Source organism: Phodopus roborovskii, unplaced genomic scaffold (assembly GCF_943737965.1).
Source record: "Phodopus roborovskii unplaced genomic scaffold, PHOROB, whole genome shotgun sequence".
In the NCBI taxonomy this organism is placed as follows: domain Eukaryota; kingdom Metazoa; phylum Chordata; class Mammalia; order Rodentia; family Cricetidae; genus Phodopus; species Phodopus roborovskii.
Window position 1 is genome coordinate 13,605,501 of NW_026126525.1, and position 13,238 is coordinate 13,618,738.

Here is a 13,238-nt window from a genome sequence, read left to right on the forward strand (position 1 = left end):
TTGAAGGTGTGCATCACAACAGCCTGGCAGACGTTTTAAAATGTGAACACTGCATGACAGTTTTGTTACTTTAGGCAGTTTCCTTTCTATTGAGAGGGAAGGAGGGAGAGGAACTACTATAACAGTGCTTTTCATGTGGTGCCAAATAATCAGTCATGGTTATGGTAGTGTTGGTAGGACAAGTGAATTAACCTCAGCTTGTTTGGCTTTATGTAAAATAGTGCTAACTATATACTAACATAAGGCCTTAGGAATATACTGCTCTGTTGTAGGATATTTACTGAGTATTCCCAGGGACTTGTGTTTGATCTCCATCTAATACCACACAAAATTGCCTAATATGGTAGGCCATGGGTTCGTTCTCCAGCATTGCCTCTCCCTAAATTCAAATTTTGTAAATAAATGTACCTTAACACTCTGTACTTTTAATATTGCTTGGGAAATAGTAACTACTTATTAAATGTTAATGTCATTAGTACATTTATTCTCCATTTTGAATTTTTATAGGAAATAATTAGGTGATTTTAATACTCTTATGACTGGTACCTTCTTTTTAAACAAATACTCTAACTGCATATAGAAAATATCCACTTATGAATGAATGTGGGGTTTCCCCATTTACTTTTGATTGTCAAGAATAGGAGATGCTTCTGTTTATTAGAAACATTAGAAACAGTTGTATTTTGTTTGTGTATAAATTTCTGTACTTCTTTTAAGTATAATCTTTCTTTTAGGAGCAAATATTAATGCACAGACAGAAGAAACTCAAGAAACTGCCTTGACCCTGGCGTGCTGTGGAGGTTTTCTGGAAGTGGCAGACTTTCTCATTAAGGCTGGAGCTGATATCGAACTCGGCTGTTCTACCCCTCTAATGGAAGCTGCTCAAGAGGGCCACCTGGAGTTGGTGAAATACTTACTAGCTGCAGGTGAGCTTTTTTTTTTTTTTTTTTTTTTTTTTACATTTGGGTACATATTGCATGATGCAAATAAAAATCACAGTACAAATATTTTTTTTATGTTGTTATGGTACACAGACTATGTGTTGAAAAGATTGGATATGCTTTGTGTATGTTTTGAATAATGTACCTGTCATAATAAGTATATGCAGCTTTAACTTTAAGTACTTTTATTCATATTTCTTTTTCAAAAATTACTTCATTTAATTCTGTATGTGTGCATGCAGACATGCCACAGTGTAAGTGTTGAGAAGTAGAGGACAACTTGTGGGATTCAGCTCTCTTTTTACCATGTCGTCCTGGGGACTGAACTTGTGTGATTAGGCTGTTGGCAGTTACCTTTACCTTCTGAACCATGTTTTGCAGACTTTAACCTCTTTTAAAAATGTATTCACTCTAGAAATGGATATGGATACTTTGTCTGATTTTAGGAACTGTAGGCTATCTTTACCAGGTTTATGTTCCTTTTTTTAAAAATGATTTTAATAGTAATCATTTTTACCTGTTACAGGAGCTAATGTTCATGCCACGACAGCAACAGGAGACACAGCTCTAACATATGCCTGTGAAAATGGCCATACGGATGTAGCAGACGTCTTACTTCAGGCAGGTGCAGATCTGGTAAGCTGTATCACTTAAATCTTTATTTAGAAAAATAAGATGAAGTAGGCATTGTAGCACATGCCTATGCACCCGGTAGGCTGGAGAAGGAAGATGCCTGTGAGTTTAAGGACATCCTAGGCTACTTGAGTCCAGAGTCCCAAGGCCTTCCTGGAGTACATGGTGAGACCCTGCTCCTGTGACAAAGCCAATAAACTAATCCAAAGGCATATCTTCTTACTTTATGGGGTCCTGTGTTTTTTTTTTTTTTTCCTTTTCTTCTTCATTTTAAGTTACATTGTAATTTTTTTAAACATTATTTAGTTTTCTTCCCCCTTGTTTTTGTAATACTATTCAATTCACTAATCCCGTGCCCTTACAAAGAATTGTAGAGATTACTGCAAATGAAGTTTTCCTTAGTTGCTTACTTAAGGTAAATATGGCTTAGATGCATTTCTTTATAGGTTGGGGGGGAAAATTGCCTACTGTATTTTAAGCATTATTAAAATATTAAAACATAAATACTTAATTTTGTCCCACAAATAGTACATAACTAGTAAGGAGGGTTAAATAGATGGTAAATACAGTCTGTGTGGGATATTAAGAGATGTCAGAGGTAATGTACAGAGAGTAATGAAGATCAAAAAATGTAAGTAGTCATTCGACATACCAGTTCATTGGCTGGATGGGGCTTGGAAAGGGGGCCCTGGACAAAAGAGCTCTTTAATTGGAACAAAAGTATAGGAGTTGTGTGAGTGTGTAGAAGGTGTGAAGTATTTGTGTGGAGGGAAGATCTGGTCTCACACTAGCTCTCAGGAGAGACTGAGTTCAATTGAGCCTCACTAGAGTGAGCATTGAGGCAAGCCTGTGCTATATGAGATTTTCAGAAAATGGTGTGGGTTTGAGGAGAGGTTGTATAAATTATAATCCTATCATTCAGAAGATTCAACTAGGGGAGCACTGTTCTGTGTAAGCCTGAGGTGTGTAGCAGGATCTCCCGATTGAAAAGGGGAGCTCTATTTATCAAATGTTCAAGTTCTACAATCATTTTAAAGAGAAACACTGCCAGCTTTAATTAGATGAAGTGTCACCTCAGTGTTCTTCAGAAGCTAAGGTGCCAGCATGCTACACTTGCAACCCTGTTACTGTAGCTTCTCATAACTACGATTGCAGATGTGCCCTACACCCTACTTTAGGTTTCAGATTATTACAATAAAGTGCATAATGTTTTTAAATTGAAAAATGTATTTTCCTTAATTTAATCATTAAATGATATACTTGTCTTCAGAATTAATCTACTGTTCCTTTTTAATTAAGTATTTCCTGCAGTTAAATATAAGTCACACAAATGGTTTTTTGTTTTGTTTTTATGTTTTTTTTTAAAAACAGGAACATGAATCTGAAGGTGGAAGAACCCCTTTAATGAAAGCTGCAAGAGCTGGCCATGTTTGCACAGTTCAGTTCTTAATTAGTAAAGGTAAGCTTAGTTTTGTTTGTTTGCTCCTGAACTATCATCTGTCTGGCACGGTACTAAGATATTTTCACCTTTGAAGGCTAAAGAACATTTTGTGGTTATTATATGACATAGAGAAGGGATGCTACTAACATTAGTAATATGGATCTCATAGTATATGTAATAGTTGTGAGCTAAAAAAGGCTATTACATATTACACTAAGTAGTGCTCTTTTGAAGGAACACTTAAAAAGAAAGGTACTTAAGTCTTATTCTGTTAGTGTAATACAGCATTATTTTCAAACATGGGTTTTTGTTTTTTGCCACCGATAAACTTGGGTCAAGCATCTTTCCTGTTTGTTTGTTTATGTTTTATATTCCAATCCCAGTTCTCCCTCCCTTTTCTCCTTCCACTCCCCAAACTTCCTCTCCAATGTTGTCCTCTTTGTAAAAGATAGATGATATTAAATTGAATGAAGAAAATACATAATTAAAATATGCCATGTCAAGGTACATGAAGGTTTTCATTCATTCTCAGCAGTTATTCTTGTGATTTCTTTTCTGACCAAATAAACACATTATTTCCTTTAAATTACTTCTTCAATATTAACTACATAAGCTCTTGCGAAATTTTTTCAAGATTAGTTTTACTTTTTATAGTGGGTTTAACACACTACTTGTATAAGCAAAGATGCAAACAGAAATGATTGATAGTGAAGGACCTTCTCCACCTTGGAAGTGTTTACTCTTTGTTCAATACAAAAACACCAAAGAAATCACAGACAATGGTGACATATTTTCAGAAATGGTTATATAGTCATAAGTATTGCCTTTTCTGTCTCTGTGTGTGCGCCTCTCTCTCTCTCTCTCTCTCTCTCTCTCTCTCTCTCTCTCTCTCTCTCTCTCTCTCACACACACACACACACACACACACACACACACACACACACACACACTCGCACTTGCGAGATAGAGTGTTGCCATGGCTGTTCTACAAGTACCTCTTTAGATCAGGCTTGCTTGACTCGAACTCATAGATATCCACCTGCTTCTGCCTCCTCTGTGCTGGGATTAAAGGCATGTGCCACCACTGCCCTGCCTTTTTTTTTTTTTTTTTTTTTTTTTTTTTTCTTAATAATCATTTACCACTTCCTGCGATTTCCAGTTGGCACTTTACCCAATACAGTAATCCAAGTCAGGGATGTAGGTGGGGGAGAAAGCATACCTGCTCTCTTTCCTCTGATACTTCCTAATGAAAAGGGGGAAAACATTACCAGACTTTTATATAATAATGTATTTGCACTATGGAAGACAATATTGATCTCTAAAAAAATATTTTACTATGTTTTAAAATTGTATGTGTGTTTTGTTTTTGTCTGTGGGTTTGTATACACTATGAAGTGGCCATCAAATTCCCAGGCACAGGTGCTTGTGAACTCTGTGTGGGTGTTGGAACCAAACTTTTGATTCCCTCCAAGTTTCAAGTATTTTAATTATTGAGTGAGCTGTCTTTTCTTGCCCACGTACTTCACTTTTTTAATACAAGAATTGCCTTTGGTATAATATATTCTTGTATTATCTTTAATATATTTACACATACTAAAATATTTATGGGAGAAATGTATCATATTTCTGTGGAATTTGCTTTAGAATAATTCTGTATAGGAGAGAATTTTTGTGAAACATGAGAGACTTTGTATGTTGTGGAACTGGGTAATGAGTATGTGAGATATCATTGCACCCCTTGCTTTACTCTTTATGAATTTTAGCTTTCCATAATCTTGAACCAGTGAAATGAGTCAGTGTGTGTCACTGGGTAAAGGTACTTTCTGCTTAGCATGAGGACCTGTGTTTAAGGCTTGGAACCCTCATAGTGGAAAGACAAAATCAACTTTCACAAGTTGTTCTTTGACCCTCCACATGCGTACTATGTCATATAAGCACCCGTGTGTGTGTGTGTGTATGTGTGAATGTGTGTGTGCATGCGTCCGTGTGTAAGCACTATATGATAGGTAAAGTTTTGCCACACCTGGAGCTGTGAAAATGGTTAGAGCACTTGCCATTCTTCCAGAAGACCTGAACAAATGTTTAATTTTTTAAACCACTCTATTAATGTATTTTTTCCATGTCTGTTTTAGGAGCAAATGTGAATCGAAGCACAGCTAATAATGACCATACTGTCCTGTCCCTGGCTTGTGCAGGAGGCCATCTGGCAGTGGTGGAACTGCTTTTGGCTCATGGTGCAGACCCTACTCATCGTTTAAAAGTAGGTAACTCAAGTGGTTAAGGCAGCATTCTGAATTCCTCCTCTTCCACATATGTAAGTTGTATTTACAGTGATATTTTAGATATTAGTTACCTAGCTTTAATAGAAAACAAAAAACAACAACAAAAAACCTGTTGTCTATTAGATGTTTGACTTGTGCTATCTGAGACTTGATAGCTTTCTTATTGTGCTAACTTTTTTCCCTTCTATGTTTGTTCTTTTAGGATGGCTCAACCATGTTGATCGAAGCAGCCAAAGGTGGCCATACAAGTGTTGTCTGCTATCTCTTAGACTATCCTAATAATCTACTTTCAGCCCCTCCACCAGATGTCACTCAGCTAACACCCCCATCCCATGATTTAAATAGGGTAAGGATCAAAGTTAAAGCATCTTATATTTTTAGGTATGATATTCATTTAAATGATAATATCTTTGTTGAAATGAAGTTATGTATAATTAGGCCAAGGCCTATGTACATTTAGTATAACATGTTCTAGATTGATGGGATTATGGTTTCCTTTTTTAAAAATTATGGTCAGAATAACTGGAATTCATAGCTACTTTAAAAAAAATAATACGAAGAATGTTAAGGAAAATAATTTGATGCCATTGCCAGAAATGGTATAGTAAGTATGCTTAACAACTCTGCAAGTTACTAACTTGATAATTGTGTACCAAAGAAGAAATGACAATTATCTTTTTTCTTAGGCACCTCGTGTACCAGTTCAAGCACTGCCCATGGTTGTCCCACCTCAGGAACCCGACAAACCACCTGCCAATGTTGCTACCACTCTTCCCGTTAGGAATAAAGGTCAGTTATACTTCTAAAGACTATTTCTTACATGTCCAGGTGGAAATAAGAATGCAAAAACTAGCCCTTCAAAATTATCTTTCACCAACAATGAATTTACTAAGTTGGTATCATTAAAGTTTTTGTTTGTTTGTTTGTTTGTTGTTTGTTTTAAATCAATGACAAAAGCAGCTGTCTGGGAGAGAAGCTAGGTACTGAGAGATTCCGGAAACTCATATGCTCTTTTTGATGGAGTGCTAATTATTCACAATTTCCTCCAATGAGTAGTCATTTTTACTCATGTTAAGCTTATACAGTTGGATGACAGTTATGATCATTTTTGTTTACCATACCAAAATCTTTGTAGTGACATGAGGCCTATAGATTAAGAAGTTGGATCAAATATTAAAAGTCATTTTAAACAACTGGTTTAACACTGATTTATATCTAGGACACTTTTTTCTCAAGTAATTCAAAGATATGTTAGGTGCACTTGTTATTTCTAGATTCCAAGGTCCAGTTTTGGACTTCTGTATGTCATACCATGCCTGTTCTTAAAGTATGTCCCCAATCATGACACCTACTAGTTTGAGTCAGTTTTTCTTTTGAAAAGTTTTACTTAAAGAAACTAATTTTTGCATCTTGGTTTTTGCTACCATATTCTTTTTCCAACACGTATGCTAAGTATTCCCAGCAGCTCTTTTCGGTCACTGCCGCTAGCCTATTGTCTTGGCTTCCTTTTCGGTTGGTTACTAAATCTGTTAGCCAGATCAGTCTGTATACCTGGCTGTCAGAAAAAACAGAGGATGGTGTAGCCTAGCATCTTTTCTTTCAGGGTAACTAAAGCCCAGTTCTCTATTGGCCAGGTAGCTGTGTGATTATGTGAATTTCTATCTCTTTCTTTTGTCAGTCTTGAAGATAGTAGGTCCCAACAAAGACATATTTTAGTTGGATTTTAATTTCCTTGGTATAACTCACTGGTTTGGGCCCTCTGTGTGTATGTGTGTGTGTTTATCAAAGGTACAGACATTTAGTAAGTGTGGAAAATCTTGATAGAGACATCTAAATTTTCTCTACATCTTAATAATTTAGCTTTATTTTTCTGCTTTTATGATGAGTTTTTACATTCTGAGCATATGAATTGACTACACAATGCCTTAGACTTTAAACTGCACCACTTAGGTGTCACAAGCTTTCATCCCTCTGTTGTCTAGTTTTAGCCTTATGATATTTATAAATTCTGAACTCTACTTTCAGAGATTATGCACATAAAATACATACATTTTATATTTATGATAGAGAAGGTGGACTTGTGTTTAACTCCTTTAAAGTACATTTCACCTTTGTGGATATGATACCTTGGTGCATAACTGTTGGCACTAACCCTCCCAACAGTAACTCTGTAATGAGGATGCCATTCATGTGCACTTCTGAGGGGGTTTCTTTTTCACACAGCTGCTTCTAAACAAAAGTCCAACAGCCATTTGCCAGCAAACAGCCAGGATGTACAGGGTTACATCACCAATCAGTCTCCAGAGAGCATTGTAGAAGAGGCTCAGGGAAAGTTAACAGAACTGGAACAGAGGATAAAAGAAGCCATAGAAAAAAATGCACAGCTGCAGTCTTTGGAGCTGGCTCATGCTGACCAACTTACCAAGGAGAAGATCGAGGAGCTGAACAAAACAAGGGAAGAACAAATTCAGAAGAAACAAAAGATTCTGGAGGAGCTTCAGAAAGTAGAAAGAGAGTTACAACTTAAAACTCAGCAGCAGCTGAAAAAACAGTATCTAGAAGTTAAAGCTCAAAGAATTCAACTTCAGCAGCAGCAGCAGCAGCAGTCTTGCCAACACCTGGGACTACTTACTCCTGTTGGGGTTGGAGAGCAGCTTTCCGAGGGAGACTATGCACGGTTACAGCAAGTGGATCCTGTTTTGCTTAAAGATGAACCCCAGCAGACTGCTGCTCAAATGGGTTTTGCACCAATCCAGCCTCTGGCGATGCCTCAAGCTTTGCCTCTGGCAGCGGGTCCCTTGCCTCCAGGGTCCATCGCAAATCTTACAGAACTTCAAGGAGTGATAGTTGGACAGCCAGTACTGGGCCAAGCACAGTTGGCAGGGCTGGGGCAAGGAATTCTCACTGAAACACAACAAGGGTTAATGGTAGCCAGCCCTGCTCAGACCCTCAATGACACGCTGGATGACATCATGGCAGGTGGGTTTATATTGTTATGAGCAGGTATCAAATATGATTTGCTTAAGGCGAGTAAGAATGTGCCAGAATTTTTTTTTTTAACCATTAACTCAACTTGAGAACTATTTTTGGACTCTTGACCCATTATATCTTTAGAAACATTAATGTTAAGAAGGTCTCAGATGGCTACAGGTCAAATTAAAGATTAGCTCATACAATACAAATGACCGAATCTGTCTGTCATAGATCAATAGTCTGGTAATCCAAGTTTTCAGATGTTAGTTGAGTCTTGGTTTTTACTTTAGGTTTTCTGTTTCACTTTTAAGTTCAGAGCACTGTGGTTGGGTTTGTGCATTTTTGCTTCTGTATTAACACAAATAAAAAGAAAATTGATAAAAGTTGAAGTGCAAAGATATTAGGGTATATTAGGAAGTCTTTTTGTGATCAAAAGAAATACTTTACATACTAATGTACCAAACTTCATGATGGCTATTTAAAATCAAGCAAACAACAACCAAAACAAACACTTTTTACATCATTAATAAAGTACCAACTAAGTAGAGTCTGATTCTACTGTATGTCAGTGATTTTTTTTTTTTTTTTTATTCCCTGTGAATGTTAATGTATAGTCTGTTTCTGACTGTATTATGGGGAGGTGTGTTCCCCTAACAGTATGGCAAATAACATGTTTTAATTGTGTAGCTAGAGAGATTTTCTTCTACTAAGGATTGCAACTTGAGAAGAGTTTTAATGCTGCTTATTTGGGACTGATTTTGTGAATTGTGTAACAGTAGAATGAGATTTCATAGGGTCATAAAGAGTGCTCTATTAACTAAAATAATTTTCCTTCTTCTGGAAGGAAACCTGAGAAGGAAGGGGAAGAGAAGAGTAAAGGGAGTAAATAGTTGTTGAATTTTGATAATTTTTTTCTGATTCCCATTTTTTATTCATTTTTTTAATCTGGGTGATTTATGTCTAATTTTAAAACTATTTTGGAAACATTTATTATGATAAAAGTCATATTAAGACTTATTTTTTTAATGCTTTGTAGCATTTAGATATTTAGATTGAGATAATTCAGAAACTGAGAGAAACAGGTAATGAGGTAAATTTTGCATTTTAAAAGTTGATATGATTTCCCAGTCCTTTTTTATTTTAGTATCTTGTCGGCAATATGTGGTTTGGAAAATCTCATCTAATCTTAAGTGTAAAATAAGCTACACCAGGATAATTGTTACCAGTGAATAATAATAAGAATTGTAACAATCTCAATGCAAGTATAAATTTTCAAAAGACTTAAGTCCCTAGTATTAATCATCACTGACTGATTATGATATTTAATGAACTTTATGGGCTTTATTTAACATTGTATGACATTTAGCTCATAGTAGCTATGAATCCAAAATTGTTTCCATGTCCATTAACTTAGATAATTATTCTCTATTGTATCAGATTACCAGAAGATTATAGAATTACATGTTATTTATTGATGAAATGAAGGTTTGGTATGTGCTATACCACCAATGACTGTTGGAAAGTTGGTTTTGATATGCTATCAAGTGTTTACCCAATGTACTTGAGCATAGTTGTCAACAATTTGCATATTGTAACCTTTTTTAGTTCTGATGAGAATTATCAGATGTTTGTAAAGCAGCTTTGTTTTTTTTTTTTTTTTTTTTTTTTTTTTTTTTTTTTTTTTTTTTTTTTTTTTAACTGATTCATTTATTCCCAAGATTTCTGTCTGTGTGTTTAAGGTTGTTCCTTTATAAGTTCTTTTTTTTTTTTTTTTTTTTTTTTTTTTTTTTTTTTAATTTTTTAGTTTTAATGACCATAAGACAAATTTGCTATTTTCTAAAAAGGCTGCTATATCATGTTTTCTGTGTGGGTAAAGAAACATACCCATCGGACAAAGAACAGAATTAAAAACAATCTTATTGTCTACCTTCAGATCATCCCTACCTAGTATCTCACTCATAGTCACATGCTCTGTACATATATGTGCACGTATAAGCACACACACCTTATTTCTATATTATCATTGCTTGAATAACTTGTGATTATATACTTGTCCTTTCAGTTGATTGAAGATCATTTCTCTTCTTATATTGGGTTCCGTGTGTAACTCAACCTGATTTCTTCATTTGGCCTACTTTCCCCAAGTACATCCCATATCCTCCCTCTCTACCCCTACCCAACCCCTCCCTAGTTCCTTAGTTCTCATTTGTTAGGTTTCTCATATGATGCTCTTCTTTCCTCTGGTACTTAGCTGGTCAAGTCTTCAACCTTCCCATACTCGCCAAAACCTGGCACTTGTTTAATCTCTCTTAACATGTGCCCTTGTTTTGTCTTGATTATACTGTTTTATTTATCCTGTTAAAACTTTTCAAACATTCAGTTTTCCCTCTCTAAATTGAATTTTAAAATGTAAAGAAATAGAAATTCTTAGAATTAGAATTATTTGGTTACTTAGATATTTAAATCTTAACCTTTTATTTGTTTAGTAAGTGGTTGAATGATGAGCAGTTACTTTCTCTTGATAAAGCAGTTTCAAAGGAAATGAGGACTTTTTTTCTTAACAACTTTATTTGAGAAGATTCAAACAACTAATTTGAAACACCCCACAACAAGAAAACTAAATTTAGTAGGTTCTTTAAAATAATTATTCCAGTTGGAATATGGAGTAAAATTAGTCATTTACCAATCTTTTAACCCATTTAGATTAATAGAGTAAAAATTAGTGAAGGCCAGGTTGGTATAGAGCTCTGTAGCATCCATGAAGCACCCTGGGTTTGTTCCCTAGCAGTCCATAAAATCAGTGGTGTACTCCTATAATCCTAACACTTGGTAGGGCGAAAGCAGCAATAGCAGAATTCAGTCATCTGTCTTAAGAGCTGTAGATTTAATGTTATTTTAAAGTTTATATACAATAAAGGAACTTCAGTGAAATTATTTGATCTGTAAATAGCGTATGCTCATGAGCCTGCAATCCTAGCAATCTGAGGTAGACTCTGGAGATCAGGATTATTAAGAATTCAATAAGACTATCAAATAGTCTCAGAGTCATTAAGATGATTAATGGCACATGCTCCTCCCTCTTGATCTGGTTTCTTCATGATTCAGATGTTTTGTTTTGTTCTTTTTTGTTGTTGTTGTTGTTCTTTGTTTTCTTTTGACTTTTAAGTGGGTAAAAATGTACAATTATAGAATGTGTGTTGCTATAATGTACAGTGTATGTTTGTGCCCTACCTAAAGATTTTATGTAAAGTATATTTCTTAATTGATAGCCATGTTTATAACTGTTACAAGGTCAATTTTACTATTCTTGGCAAGATAATTTCTTTTGCCTGGTTTCAGATTCAACTGTGAATCTATAATTATTTTCTGTCTAATGTAGTTGATAGTACTTGGGTAACACACATCTGCACTCTATTCAGAGATTATTCTCCAAAATTTAATATTAATGCAGGCGCATTCTCATGGTGGGCGAAGAGGAAGATGTTCACATATTAACTACAGAATTGAGTTATTGAGAGAACAAAGTCCATTAAGCTACTTTACAATCTATTGTATGCCTTTGTCTTTAGCATTATTCTCACACCTCAAGTACAAGTCTAACTAGATTATTAGAAGAATTCTGCATAGAACAACAAGAATCCATATTGGGAGGATGATTGAGTGAATATATTTATTTCTAGCCTAATATTAATTTTGTCCTAAGTCAGTGTGATTGCCAAGTTGATTGTGTTACATTTTATTCCTCTCAGAATGATCAGTGTGAGGATCAATTTTTTTTTCCCTACTTGAAAAAATCTGTCACACCAGGGCCTTCAAAGTTACTGTTCCCCTGTTGTGGTTAGTAACTGTGTGGTGTTTTCAATAGTTTGACTTTGAGGGTCTTCCATTCTAACAGTGAAGTAACTTCTTATTTACTCTAAAATACAAGGTATGAAGTTGGCAAGTTTAAATAAAGATCACCCTTACCCCTTTTATTCGTGATTATTTTATCATTTATTTCTTTTCTATGTAATTTTAGTGCGTAAAATATTGTGTGTTTTTTTTCAGGATTTTTTTTTTTTTTTTGGTTACTTTCATTAAAAAGGAACTTGTCTTTCAGGTGGATTATTATATGGGAAGTGGATTACGCAATATTCTAATTTGGGGCTGTCCACCAATCAAAAATAATTAGAAAATTAGTTAATTAATTTTATAATAGTATCTTGTAGACGTTTTGCTTTAAAAACTGTAAGAAACATTTCTTACTCTTTCCTAACAATGTTTCGTCCTTATTAAGTGCAGTTATTTTGTTCAACAGCAGTCAGTGGAAGAGCATCTGCAATGTCAAACACTCCTACCCACAGTATCGCTGCTTCTATTTCCCAACCTCAGACTCCAACTCCAAGTCCCATCATCTCTCCTTCAGCCATGCTGCCTATCTACCCTGCCATTGATATTGATGCACAGGTAAGCTCTACAGTAGGGGAAATAGACTATAAATGTTAACCTTCAGTGATCATAACATCTTAGACAGCATTATCAATGACTCTAGATACAACTAAAACTTACAATCCATTTTTCAAAATCTAGTAAGCCAGACATGGTGGCTCATACCTGGTCCTAGCATTTAGAAGGCAAAGGCAGAATTACATGAGTTCAAGGCCAGCCTGACCTGGCCTTTCATAGTTAATGTCAGGCCTGACTGAGCTGAAGTTTGATTTTAGTTTAGAAAGTACTAGAATGTAAAAGAAGTAACTTATGTAATATTAAAGTAAAACCACAACTCTGATCCCAGCCATTGGGAATTAGGGTCAAGCGGATCTAGTTCCAAGTCAACCTCAGCTGTGTAACAATTTGAAGCTAGTCTATGCTACATGCTACCTTGTCTCAGTAGAACAAAAGTTAGGATTGTTGTGTCTTTCCTTAAATACATAATGGATTGTTTAGCAAAGAAAATGCTGGAACTATAGATTGGTGATGGAGTACTTA

General features: G+C 35.3%; 1 protein-coding gene across 1 annotated transcript in view; it reads left to right on the forward strand.

Annotated features, from left to right (window-relative positions):
* Ankrd17 (ankyrin repeat domain 17) overlaps positions 1 to 13,238 on the forward strand; it is a 129,481-nt gene that overhangs the window by 68,215 nt on the left and 48,028 nt on the right. Inside the window, exons 9-16 of the mRNA XM_051198092.1 lie at positions 735 to 926; positions 1,468 to 1,577; positions 2,946 to 3,033; positions 5,148 to 5,275; positions 5,500 to 5,643; positions 5,984 to 6,086; positions 7,521 to 8,276; positions 12,568 to 12,716. Of these exons, the coding sequence (XP_051054049.1) occupies positions 735 to 926; positions 1,468 to 1,577; positions 2,946 to 3,033; positions 5,148 to 5,275; positions 5,500 to 5,643; positions 5,984 to 6,086; positions 7,521 to 8,276; positions 12,568 to 12,716 (1,670 nt within the window). The remainder of the gene's footprint in view (positions 1 to 734; positions 927 to 1,467; positions 1,578 to 2,945; positions 3,034 to 5,147; positions 5,276 to 5,499; positions 5,644 to 5,983; positions 6,087 to 7,520; positions 8,277 to 12,567; positions 12,717 to 13,238) is intronic.